The sequence below is a fragment of the Peromyscus leucopus genome, chromosome 13, assembly GCF_004664715.2.
Source record: "Peromyscus leucopus breed LL Stock chromosome 13, UCI_PerLeu_2.1, whole genome shotgun sequence".
Lineage (NCBI taxonomy): Eukaryota > Metazoa > Chordata > Mammalia > Rodentia > Cricetidae > Peromyscus > Peromyscus leucopus.
The window spans coordinates 38,738,089-38,751,514 of NC_051074.1; the positions used below are offsets into that span (position 1 = coordinate 38,738,089).

The window sequence follows — 13,426 nt, forward strand, 5'->3', positions numbered from 1 at the left end:
GGAGGGGCCAGGAGGTCAGGTGCTGAGAATCAGCCGGCATGCTCCTGCCTGCCTTGGGGAATGCTCTTCTTTTACCAGCTCCTGGGTCGATTCTGGGATGGCCTGGATCGGATCATCACCAGTGGCTCTCCTGGCCACTGTAGCTGAGTGAGAAGAAGCTGTAGGGCAGGGCAGGTGGAGCTGTGGAGAGCCTGTAGATGTAGGGATATGACGATCAGCATCTGTTCTGTTACCTGTGCCGAGGGTCTGCAGCTGCATAGGCTCAGAGGAAGGAGGGCAACTCTTCCTGCCCTCTGGCCCAAGGGACCCACCCTCCAGAGACCTCACAAATCCCTGTGCATGGCAGCCCTAGGTTTTGGTACTTGTCCCCTCCAGAAGCAGCCACTAAACAGGGAGCCAGTTCTCAGAGAGACAGGGCCAGGGGGAAGCCTCCTTTCCTATACGTTACTCCTCTGGAGAGAAGGGCAAGGAAGACAGAGAGGCAGCCAATGCAGGGCCCACCTTAATCTTTAGGAGTCTGGCCCAAAGGTAGGCGGGTGGCACTCTCAGGCCACAGTCCTGAGAGCCGGGGCTGTCAGGCTCAGTAGGCAGCTCTGTGTCACTTAGGGCTGGTTGCTTGTGTGCAGCTCCTAAAGCCTCAGTGGAAACTGAGGCCAGAGTTGTAGCTCTCTGGCCCTGGAGAGCGTGTCTGGCCAGCATCTCTGAGAGCTCTTGAGTGGCATGTGGTGGCCTGTGGCATGTGGGTCCTTGTGCACAGGAGCACTGCTGGAGGGATTCCTGTTTTGTGGTCGTCCGATCACTTGTTTTTGGCCATAATCTTCTGTACGAGGGTTTGTTTTCAGTGGCTCACTTTGGGCCCGAGGGATAATTCTTGGGCATGGCAAGATCGCTTGTACTTTTTGAAGTGTTTGTGGCTTTAAGTTTAAATATTTATTTTGGATTATTCCTGCCTTTTGTGTGTTTATTTTCTCTCTCTCCCCCCACCCCATCCCTGTGTGTGTGTGTGGTGTGTGTGTGTGTGTGTGTGCTGTAAGAAAAAAGTTGTGGAATCCAGATTTCTTGGTCTTTAAAGTAAATTAGTTCTCACTGAGAGCTTTCACAGACACCACACATTTGAAAGTGGATTCCTTTGCCTATCTGTGCCTCTGTTTCTTCCATCTTTCCTGGAGGCACAGTCCTCCTTGAGTAACAGGGCCAGCAACACTGCATGTGTGAAGTGCCTAGTAACATGTCTGGTACATGGATGACTCGTCCCCAGGTCCCGCCTTCTAGCCGTGACTGGTGTTGGGACATGTAAACAGACACTGCTTCCCACTGAGCCCTCCGTGAGAACTCGGTGTAGACACGTCTTGGTGTCTGACCGACTGATTTCTATGGCATGTGTATTTCTCAGGGCTCTGGGGTCTGGCTTTGTGTATGACTGGGTGGTGGTGGGGGGTGTTGTCCAGGCTGGAGTTGGTGCAGCCTTTGGGAGGTATCTTCTTGCCCCCCCCCCCATACCTAGGGTCTAGGTTGAAGAGTTAGGAGAGGAGGTATGTGTGTGGGGTAGGGGTGGGGGTGGGAAGGCTGGAGCGGGGGCTGCTGATGACTCCTTAGGGTGTGAAGTCATTGAACTGCCCGGGCAGGGGAGGGGCAGCCCTTGCTTCTGAGTCAGCCCTCTGGCCCCCAGCCACTCAGCATTCACTTTTTCCTATCAAAGAAAGTGTTGCTCTTGGGGGGGGGAGGGTCCCCAGAACTGTCTGCAGACAAAAGGACACCCCTATGACTTCATACCTAAGATGCTTCTGCTAGTGCTCTGGCCTGGCCCTAGCACCCCAGAACCCTCTTTTACCCCCGACTCTGTAGGAGTTTGGCATGGGTACTCCTGGAGTACCGACATCCAACCTTCCCATTTGGGGAGCTGCAGGGATCTGAGTGTTTGTTTTGGGAGAGCCCCCCCCCCTGCATTCCCACCTCGACTCTCCTTCCCTTCCTTAGAGGCTTCTATGTCCTGAGTTAGGTAGGCCTGCTGTTGATGGGGTCCAAGAGGATGGAACGGTGCTCTGGGAGAAATATGGAGAAACTTCTGGAAATGTAGCAGTGGGAGGGAAGAATGGCATTGTCTGAACTGTTCCGGAAAATTCTTTGTATTGAGCTAAACGCAGTGTGGAAGGCCAGGGCTGGTTTGTCTTAGCTTTAACTTTGACATCAGCCTCTTTGCCCAGCCTCGCACTGAGCATGCGTGGATCCTACCCAATCGCCTACCACCCCTGGGACGCTCCAGATCCCCTCTATGCAGGGAATGATGAGGTCTATGTATTTATACCTCCAATCCTCTGGGACTCTCCTTGGCTCCCCTGCTTGAAGGTTGGCTCCCCTGGGTCTCCATACTTAAACCTTATGTGCTTGTATTTGAGGTAATGCCTCTTCTCCTGGCCCTGCTGCCTACAGGCCAGGGCAGGACTCCTAGGGATTGAAAGCAGAGGAAGCTTCCTGAAGTGGGTCGTGTGAGGGCTGAGTAGGCTCGGGATGTCCCCTTTCAGTATTGGTGCTCATGGTCACAGGAGTCATGGCTCCCGTGATATCACGGTAGGGCGTCGGCTCATTCAGCTGGAAGTGTCTTGAGTTCAGTGGATAGGGGTTGTCTTATATGATTCTATACTGTCTTCATTTTATTGTATTATTATTATTAATTTTGTGTGTGTGCGTGCGTGCGTGCGTGCGTGCGTGCGTGTGTGTGTGTGTGTGTGTGTGTGTGTACATGGGGGCCAGAGGTTAACACTGCGTGTCTCTTCCTCACCTCCGTCTTTCTCTACCTTACTATTTGAAACAGGATCTTTCACCGGACCTGGACCTGTAGCTTGCCTATTCAATATGGCTAAGCTGGTTGACCCAGGGATTTATCTATGGTGTTTTTTTTTATTTTTATTTTTAATGCGGGTGCTGGGGACTGAACTCAGCTCCTCATTCTTGTGCAGAAGTGCGCTCCGCATTGAACCGTCTCCCGAGCCTCTCGCCCTCATATTAAGAAGAAGGTTGATGAGGCCCATGGGGTACTTTGTGATGCTCTGGTTTGGAGGCTGGTGATGGACCACAGCTGGACACCGGCCTGGGCCAGTCTGCACAGTCTTAGGCTGTATCTCTCTGAGTGCCATTGAGGGCTCTTCCCCAAAAGCTTGGTTGGGGGAGCTGGTGTACTTCACCTTTGCTATCCTCAGGGGCTTGGGGTTCAGGGGATAGGAGCCTTTAGCTCTTTTTGGGGGGGGGGTGTGGCAGATATCACGGATGAGCGTGACTGCCTTTTGCTGACATCTGCTGCCTGCTGTCTCCCTTGCTGTCCTTGCAGAAGTCGTGGGTCACACTCAAGGGCCTCTGGATGGGAGCCTGTATGCCAAAGTGAAGAAGAAGGATTCCCTGAATGGCAGTTCGGTGCCCGTCACTGCCGCGCGGCCTGCCCTGTCAGCCACGCCCAACCATGTGGAACACACACTGTCTGTGAGCAGCGACTCCGGCAACTCCACCGCCTCCACCAAGACCGACAAGACCGATGAGCCTGTTTCTGGGGCTGCCCCTGCCCCCGCTACCCTGAGTCCTCAGGAGAAGAAGGAGCTTGATCGCCTGCTAAGCGGCTTCGGTGTGGACAGAGAGAAGCAAGGCGCCATGTACCGGGCTCAGCAACTCAGGTCCCACCCAGTCGGGGGCCCGACGGTGTCCTCCCCTGGCCGCCACGTCGTCCCAGCCCAAGTTCACGTCAACGGTGGGGCTCTGGCATCTGAGCGGGAGACGGACATTCTGGATGATGAGCTGCCCACCCAGGATGGGCAGAGTGGGGGCAGCATGGGCACGCTGTCCTCCCTGGATGGGGTCACCAACACCAGCGAAGGTGGATACCCAGAGACCCTGTCCCCACTGACCAATGGTCTGGACAAGCCCTATTCCGCAGAACCGATGCTCAATGGTGGAGGCTACCCCTATGAGTCTGCCAGCCGGATGGTGCCCGTTCATAGCAGTCACTCAGCCCCCATCCGGCCCTCCTACTCTGCTCAGGAGGGTTTAGCCGGCTACCAGCGTGAGGGACCCCACCCAGCCTGGTCCCAGCAAGTGGCTAGCACCCACTGTGGCTATGACCCCAGTGGTCTGTTCCGATCCCAGTCCTTTCCAGATGTAGAGCCCCAGCTGCCCCAAGCTCCAGCTCGCGGGGGCAGCAGCCGAGAGGCTGTGCAGAGGGGGCTGAATTCATGGCAGCAGCAGCAGCAGCAGCAGCAGCAGCATCCTCTTCCACCACCCCGCCAGCAGGAAAGAGCCCCGCTGCAGAGTCCTGCCAGCAGCAAGCTGTCAGCAGAAACCCCCATACCTGCTCTCCCAGAGTTCCCAAGGGCAGCCTCTCAGCAGGAGATCGAGCAGTCCATTGAAGCCCTCAACATGTTGATGCTGGATCTGGAGCCGGCCTCAGCGGCTGCCCCTCTTCATAAGTCCCAGAGTGTTCCTGGGGCCTGGCCAGGGGCTTCCCCACTTGCTTCTCAGCCCCTCTCGGGCTCTTCCCGCCAGTCCCACCCACTGACCCAGTCCCGATCTGGCTATATCCCTAGTGGGCATTCCCTGGGAACCCCGGAGCTGGTCTCTTCTGGCAGGTCTTATTCACCTTATGATTATCAGCTGCGTCCGGCTGCATCCAACCAGAGTTTCCGTCCCAAGAGTCCAGCCTCTTCCACCTTCCTTCCAAGCCCCCACAGCTCTGCGGGGCCTCAGGAACCCCCAGCCTCTCTCCCTGGTCTCATCACTCAGCCTCAGCTCCCACCAAAGGAAACTACTTCAGACCCCTCCCGAACTCCAGAGGAAGAGCCGCTGAACCTGGAAGGGCTGGTAGCCCACCGGGTAGCAGGTAACAGCTTTGGAGACCATGGGACCTGGGAAACCTCTCCTTATTTCCCTCTCCTCTCCCCTGTTTGGTCTCTGTGGTCTGTTGGGGGAGAGGTGGGCACAGCATAGGTGAGAGATCTTTGGTAGCACTGTTTCAGCCTGGGGAGGTCTTGGGAATGTTCACTCAGCCATCCCTTCCTATATAGATCATCTACTAGGCACTAAGCCAGGCATTGGGACTCAAAGATCCGTGTCTGTCCATGCCTGCCCCCTGGTCATTTGCAGTTTGGTCAGGGAATAAGTACATAGATGATCCTGACAGAGGACACATTGTGCGGTGACAGAGCAGAACCAAGGTCCCAATACAAAGCTTACCAACTAAGTCAATCAGGGAAGGCTTTCTGGAGCCAGTGACTTAGGGGGTAGATGCTTTAAGCCGAGTGGGGGCTGCAGCTGTTAAAATGTTCACTGTCCTCACAGCTCAGGGCCTTGGGACAGTGGTAGAAAGCGAGAGGGAGGAATTGGGTGTTGTTTAGATGTTGTTTACTCTAACAGGAGCGAATCCCAGGAGGCCTGTGAGAGTACTCTGAAACAGTGGGGTTCTGTCTGATGTTCACCATGATGGGGGCTTCAGGAGTCTCGTCCTGTGAGCTTAAGGTCTTCCTAGTCCCACTGTTCTGTGAGTTCTTGCTAAGACCCACCCAGGATGGGTGACTCCAGAGAGAGAGAGAGATCTGCAGAGGAACCTGCTGAGAGGAAAGGCCAGGAAAGAGCCATGTTGGGAGAGATAAGCATGGGATACCCTAGCCCACAGCCCTAGTTTGTGGCAGCCATAATGGGTGGGAAATCCTGCACCCAACAAAATGGCCGCCTTGGTTGTGAGGTGAGGCCCAGACAGGAGCGGCCCAGGGACTGTGGTGGTGAGGTGAGTCTTGTGCCCAGTCCCTCTGCTGACGGGGTGGGGTATCTTTGGGAGAAGTGGAAGCCAGGCAGCTGGCTCTGCCCTCTGCTCCTTCTCCTAAATTTAGGGGCAGCTGAGTCACCATGCCAGCTGCAAGGCAGGAGGAGACGCCCTCCCTGGGAAGGATGGATGTAGGTTTGGGGAAGCAGTTCAGCTGACCATTGGCTCCTGGGTTGGCTCAAGGCTGGATATGGGGGAGGGGACACTCTGCTCCTGAACTTCAGAGTAGAGACTCCCCCACCCCCACCCCCCGCCTTGGTTCTACTCACTGGCAGCTTACAGTGGACCATAGTGGAAGTATTTATACCATAAAAAGGTGGCCGTTGGCCCCATGGTGGCGCACGCCTTTAATCCTAGCACTTGGGAGGCAGAGGGCGGATCTCTGTGAGTTCAAGGCCAGCCTGGTCTACAGAGGGAGTTCCAGGATAGTTCCAGACAGTTCTAGAGAAACCCTGTCTTGAAAAACAAAAACAAAACAAAACAAACAAAAATAAAAACAAAATGTGGCCATTGGGGCCTCGGCTCCCTGGAGAGCTCCTCTTCTAGACTGCTCTCGCTGCTTTACCTGAGCCTCAAGGCCCTGGACCTGTAGCTCTGTGACTCTGGGGCAAAATACTCAGTGTGGTGTGGTCCAGATGGGACACCCGACTACAGCCACCTTCTTGCTCCCTGTCAGCCGGAACTGTCTCCTACCAGCTTTACTCTGGAAAGAGGAGGGGCCACCCCAGCTCCCCGGTGTGTCATTCTCCTCCCGGTGTTTTATTGAGTGGTGGCAGGGTGCTGAAGAACGGTGACACCCCAGTGTGATGATGAGCAGATCCAGGGGACTTCTAGATGGCTGGGGCAGGATGAAATTTCTTCCCCTCGGGAACCCTGCCCTCTAGCTTGCGAATGGCCTGGGAGGAAGGCTGTCTTGGAGTGGGTCTCCATTCAGGTTTTTTTTTCTCCTCTCAGCTTCTGAAGGGGGGTTCACTGTCAACTTCTATATCCTGCTGCCGCTCTGGCGTCAGCTGCCCTGAAGTCACAGGGAGGTTATTGTTGGCGCCACGTCTCTGTTCCCTTACCTTGTTACCAATCTCCATCAGCTACAAGCGACTCGGCCAGGAAATAAGATGAGCTGCACGGAGGGGACAGTTTTATCTGGTCACCAGGCCTATAAAATTCCCCCTTTGGTTCATGCCCTGTCAAGGACAGAATTCCTTGTGTTGGAAGGTTCTGCTTTCACAGTATCCTTAGCATCCTTTTTGTGGCTCTTCGTTGCTTGTGCAGGGAAAGGCACAGGAAGATCCAATGCGTAGAGCATTCTGGGAGCCAGGGTGAACAGACTTCTAGCAATGCCATTCTCTGCTTATTTTATGTTCTGTTGCGAGAAGCTGGAGCGTAAGAATCCATTGAGTTACCTGGGAAGCTCAGATCTGAGGGAAAGGCTCTCTTGACCTGGTGACCCCCCTAGTTTACTCCTCTGGTCTCCGTTTTCCTCCTTGGCTGGTCTCTGTGCCCCAGTACTGTGTCTTACTTCATTCCATTGGGACCCACCCACCCCTCCTGTCTTGTTTCACTGTTAAGTTCTGAGAATGTGGTGGCGGTTTCTTTAACTAGAAACCCATAGTACAAATGAAATGAAGATAGACATCCACTGTCACCACTGCCATCTAATACTGGATTGGATATTCCACCCAGGACAATAAGATGAGAAAAGGAAATAAGTCTGAGTTGGAGGAGGGGATCTGCCCAAGTGAAGTATCTCACGCTACTGATTCCGGGATCGGATCCATCTATATCTGATGCTTCTAGAGGTGGAGATTTCAGTCCTTATCAGAAGACGGATGTGTATCTTATCTTTAAGGAGTCAGGTTTAGGAGAGAGCTAGACTCTTAGGATGAAGTTATTTGTAATAAGAGCCGTGGAACCAATTCCACGAGGGAGAAATGGAGAAGAGATCATTACTGTCTAGAGATGTTGGGAGGTGGTGGTAGCTAGCGGAGTGCAGTGTCCAGTTCAGCCATGATGAGTATAATGGCTTTGAAAGTGAGTGAGGTGCTGGGGTGGAATGGGTTCTCAGTAGACGTAAGGCTTGTTTGCAGAACAGTGAGTGGCTGCGGAGCAGGAAGGAAGTCTGCCATCCTGTCTCGGGATGGTCTTAAATTTCAGACCTTGATGATTGGATGTGCTGAGCAGTCTCGTAAGAAATCATTAGGTGGTTTAGTCAGGAGAATGATCCACGGTCAGAATGGTATTTCTGGAGGTGTGTCTGGTAGGGCCTAGCAGGAAGGCAGCAAAGCAGGAGTGACTTTGATCTGGAAGATGCTAGGTGCTGATCAGACAGGCCTGGTGGTGGAGCCCTGGACTGGTGGAGTACTGACTTTAGTCATGGAAGAGACTAGATGATGCCATGAGAACCAGTGTGCTTACGGATGGACCAGTGGGGAGGGGTGTATTCAAGGTGGTCTAAGGCAGTGGTTCTCAACCTGTGGGTTGTGACCCCTCTGGAGGTTGAATGACCCTTTCACAGGAGCTGCATATTAGATATCCTGCACATCAGATATTTACATTATGATTCATAACAGTAGCAAAATTGCAGTTATGAAATAACAACGAAAGTAATTTTATGATTGGGGGGGGTACCACAACATGAGGGACTGTATACAACATGAGGGACTATATTAAAGGGTTACAGCATTAGGAAGGTTGGAAACCGCTGGTCTAAGGCTTTGTGAACAGAAGTGTAGCCCCTTAACATAGGGTGAGGGAGAGGAGGCTGATGTGATAGGAGATGGAGTTGCAGGGATCTGCTGAGGTGATGGAGGTCGTCCCGTCCCCGTCCCGTCCCCCCCCCCCCCCCCCCCCGTGTAGAGGTGTATGGTTGGAAAGCTGTAGATTCTAGAATCTTCTCCCACAGGTGGAGGTTAATGCTGTGAACTTGGAGGAGGTCTGTGTCATAGGCATGGAGAGAGAGAGAGAGAGAGAGAGAGAGAAGAGAGAGAGAGAGAGAGAGAGAGAGAAAGAGAACTCAGGAAAATGGCCACAAGGGAAACAAAGGCGTAGCAGGATCTCAGTATGCTCAGGGTGGTGACAGGAGCCCGGCACAGTGTGTCTGTCATTCAAAGTCAAGATGGGAAAGGAGTTGAAAGAGAAAGGGTGGGATCGTGGGGGTGGGGGGTGGGGAGAGAACCCCATGCAACTGGCCAATGAGGGAGACTGGGGATTGTCAAAGGCATGTTTTCAGTTGAGTGCGGGTGACAGAAGCCAGACCCTGAGCGATCGGGGAGGAAGCGGACGAGGAGTGAGGACAGCTTGCCAACTGCTCTTTGGAGTGGGTTCTGCGATAAAGGGGGGGCAGAGTAGTTGCTGAGGTGGGGAGACAAGGCTTTGGAAACGGATGGTGAGCGCTGTGGGCGTGTTTCTAGGCAGAGATGGAGAGGGGCTGAAGATGGGAGAAGGAAGAGAGAGGAGAGAAATAAAGTGATGGGCAGAAAAGGAGTCTGGGAACCTGGTGAGCACTCAGACTCATCTAAGAGTTCAGACACTGCTTCACCAAACGGAGGAGGCTGGAGGAAAACGGACTGAAATCCTGGCAACGAGCTTTAGGGCGTGGGTTGAGAAACTGCTTCGATAGTTCATTCTGCATACAGGGCTGTGTTCGAGGCCCATTCCATCATTCAGCAGGAGCTTTAATCTGGGCTGTTTGGTAGTCTAGGATTTGGGGAAATGTTGATAACTAATAAAACCTTGACCCCCATGGCAGAATTGGCCGCTACACTGTTATAATATTTTAGGCGGGAGGTTAAATGCCATAGAGATAAAGCAGAGTTGTGCCAGGGGGGTGTGGAGGATGAGTGGGTGCCTGGCATGGTCAGGAAAGACTTCACCGGGCAGGGAGGGGCGCATCATCTGGAGAGCTCTGTGCAAAGCCCCTGAGGCAGGAGTGTGCTTGGAATGGCTGGAGCAGAGTGACCCACATGAGGTCTAAGAGGTAATGGGAATGGAGCCAGCTTAAATTTGGCCTGGCAGGTGCTCCTAAGAACTTGGAGTTTTGGTGTGTGTATTCTGAGAAGCCTTAGAAAGGATTTGGTCCAAATGGTGACATCACCTGGCTTCTTCTAAAAGTGTCTGTATGGCCAAGATGGGAGGAGGGAGGTCCATTCGGAGGCTGTTGCTATTGATCGGCATGGAAGATGGGAGGAAGGTGGTGAGGTGTTTGGGAGGATCGGCCAGGAAGATTTACTAGATGTGGAATGTAAGAGGAAAAGAACAAAGATAGGTCCTTGCCCCGAACAACTAAATAATAGACGTGTTCCTGGATGACCTGAGAACTTGGCTTAGAGGGAGTCCAGTGTAAGAAGCCTATGAGGGAAGCTTCTGCGAGGGTCACATTCTGACAGCCAGTAACTAAGGGAAGAGGTTGGAGTTGAGCAAGGCTGGGAGCAGTCAAGCAGGCGTGGGCCAGGTAGACGGCCCACGGGAAGTACCAGCCTCTGGCGCAGAACCTGAGATATAAGGACAGCTTGCTAACCAATAAGGTGAGGGCAGAGAGATGCAGCAGGGCCTTCTAGAGCATCCTCTAGGGTTATCCCAAGGCCTCCACTTGTGGTACCCAGGGGCTTTGGGCAGCAACTAAAAGAATGAGGAGCTGGATCCATGGGGAGAGGATTGCTCGGGCTACTGTGATTGAATTATGAGGGGCTAAGGCAGGCAAGGGGTGTGACCTTGGGTCTCAGATTGGTAAGCCATCCTAGGTTCAGAAGGGGTGGGTGACCTTGAGAGAAAGAGAGGCTCTTGGATGGCCTAGGTTAACTGTAAAGTGCAGGATAATGAGACTGAAGTCTCCAGGCCCCAGGCTGCTACTGGGGTTAGGCGGGCCGGAAAGCCACCTGCCCTTCAGAGGAGCAAAGGCCCTGGACCACCCTGTCTTTTCGTCTCCTCCCCATCCCATCTCCCTCCAGTGTGTGGCTCTATCCTGGAGTCAGAACAAGGACTAACCCTGATTTTTTTTTTCTTTGTGTTTGTTCTGTTCCCTGTTGTTTAATGCCTCGTGTTCCCGCGTTCTCAATGTGTTCCGCGTCCACCTGTCCCCCCGTGCTATTATTGGTGGGGTGCTTTCTATGCCTGGTGCCTCCCCTTCCTGCCGGCTCCCCTGGGGCGTGGGTGGACAGTGTACAATGCCAGACTGCAGGGCCTGAGGCAGAGTGGCGGCTTCCGACCCTCTCCTCTCCACCGGCTCCGATCTGCCTCCGCCTCTGGTGGGTTGCTCCGAGTCTCCATCCTCGTGGCTCTGGGCCCTTGCTTCAGCTTTCCCCTCATCCTCTTCCCCATGAGATGTCTTCCAAACCTTCCTCACCATCTTCTTCCTTCCCCTCCAGCCTTCCCTTTCTCCTCCTCCTCCCTCCCCCCTGCTTTCCTATCCCTCCTTTTTTCCCTCCTCTCCAAGGCCTTCCCCTCCCTTCTGCTTGGCTGGAGGCCTGATGCTTTTAGCTTGGCCTTGCCTGCTGGGCACAGGGTCGGAAGTAATTAGGGGAGCTTTCAGAGTGTCCTGTGGAGATGTTGGTGTTTCCAGTGAGGTGCCCAGTGAGGGTCCCAGTCGCTTATCCTCAACCACCCCAGGTGGGATGGTTTGGGCTTCAGGGCCAAGACTCAGAAGGCGCCAGGCTGTGTTTGCCCTGAGACCACCACATGTCAGACAGGGAAAAGGTGGCCCTGTCCCTGCTGCACAGTACCCCTCTGATGCTGAGGTCCGTGGCCCGCCCCCTGCCTGTGCCCATCTGTGACTTTGGACGAGGGCCTCCACTGTTCAGAACCCACGTTCCCAGTCTGAAAGCCCTGCCTTGCCTATGTGGTCCCGTCCGGCGCTACATCACTCTGCAGATGGGCTGCTCCTACATCAGACTCCTGTTAGTTTATTCTAGGACTGCGTCAACTAGTGTCCCAGCCTCTGGGACATGCAAGCTGCTAGACGCTCATCCTTTGTTTGCTCAGTATCAGGGAGGAGACCGTGTACCCAGGCTTCTCCAGTGCCAGAGCCTTAAGCAGCTCCTCCAGGCCGAGGAACCCTTCACTCCTGATAGTGGTGTGGTATCTGTTGTCCCATGGACCCTTCTGTCCCAGTCCACTGTCAGATTGTCCCCTCCCTCTCCGTTCTTCTCCCTCTGCCTTTTTCTTGGCCCAGCAGTGGGGCTGTAGTGTTAAGCTGGGCTCAGGGTCTGTTCAGGTTATGGGCAGTGGACCTGTCCCGAGGGGAGCTGGCATGGCTTGCCCTGGAGCTGCTAGCTAGTGTGATCGCTCGTGTGGCTTTCTAGTGCCCTGGCCCAGCAGGTGGCTTCCATCCTGGATCCCCTTACTTCTGGAGCCCGGGGCATGCGGCTGGACCACCTGGAGCTGAGGAATCCAGTCTTTTGGAAATCGGAAGGCTGGAAAGAAGAGTTGGGTCTGTGGGGGTGGGGGTGGCCAGTATCTGGGTCCCTGGGAGAGGTCTGCATTGATGCCTGTGGTGACACTGTGTGACTCTGGGGATTTATCCATGTGACTCTGAAAGAGGGGCAGTGCTTTGCCAAAGTGTGTGGAAAGTGTGTGTGTGTTTGTGTGTGTGTATTTATAAATTGATGCGTATATTTATATATTGACCTCTCTAAACAGATATACATGCACATGCATGTTATTAGGTCTGGGACCCATGCAGCACTTTGGGCAGAGAGCTGTTCCCTAGGCACAGCGTTGTCCCGGGGGCAGTGAGGGCAGAGGGTGACTCAACGCTGCTCCGAGGTGTCCATGGCAGCTCTCAGGCTATGGTGACCACCTGTCATCGTAAAGCGGTGGGGGAGATGGGGTGCCAGCCGGCCCCACGTGAAACAGCCCTCAGAGGCTGGCGCAGGACTGACTGTGGGGCATTATGCGCAGAAAGGCTACCTTCTTACCATCAGAGCACCCCACTTCTCAGTACTCAGCGGCCTGGTGGGGCGAGCCTTCCAGAGCCGCTGATGGCTTCCCTTTTCCTACTCGGCTTCCTCTGGCCCTAAAGCCTGCTGTAGGAAAAGTTAGGGACCAACCAGATCGCTGAGTGTCCTGTGGCCCTTCCTGTGGGGCTAAGACATACACTCTGTCTGCATGTGTGTGTGCGTGTGCGTGTGCGTGTGCGTGTGCGTGTGCGTGTGCGTGTGCGTGTGTGTGTGTGTGTGTGTGTGTGTGTGTGTGAGAGAGAGAGAGAGAGAGAGAGAGAGAGAGAGCGCTTCTCCCTGTGTGATGTAGCAAACAAAGTCTTGGAGAGAAAAATAGACCAGGAGACTGAGGAAATCCTGAGTGGAGGTCTGCACAGAGAGCAGGCCCCCTTTTGATGGTCATGCCATGCAGTTTTGGGGATGTGAGAGGGTCTCTTCTCTCTTCCTCTCTCTCTTTCTGGCCCTGGCTGTCAGCTGGTGTCCAGAGCCACCACTTGGCTGAGGAACAATGAGGCTCTCTTCTCGCCTCACCCCTGCGTCAGGCTCCCTCTCATAGAAAGACCGAGGAGAGGGACCATAGCTCTCCAGGCACTCTGGGTTAGCTCTGGGCTTGCCAAGGGGACAACAGAGAGACACTGTGTTCCGAGACGGAGTGCCCTGGCCGGCTGCTGGTGCCATGGACCACTCTCTGGGAATG

The 13,426-nt window shown here is 54.2% G+C and overlaps 1 protein-coding gene across 15 annotated transcripts in view; it reads left to right on the plus strand.

Annotated features, from left to right (window-relative positions):
- Positions 1 to 13,426, plus strand: part of Tns1 (tensin 1) — a 225,621-nt gene that overhangs the window by 176,023 nt on the left and 36,172 nt on the right. For 11 of the 15 annotated variants that reach the window (XM_037210277.1, XM_037210276.1, XM_037210278.1 and 8 more), the window contains 2 exons: positions 3,326 to 4,861; positions 10,954 to 11,040. In XM_037210277.1, the coding sequence (XP_037066172.1) occupies positions 3,326 to 4,861; positions 10,954 to 11,040 (1,623 nt within the window). The remainder of the gene's footprint in view (positions 1 to 3,325; positions 4,862 to 10,953; positions 11,041 to 13,426) is intronic. The other 4 variants (XM_037210280.1, XM_037210279.1, XM_037210281.1 and 1 more) reach the window with 1 other exon arrangement.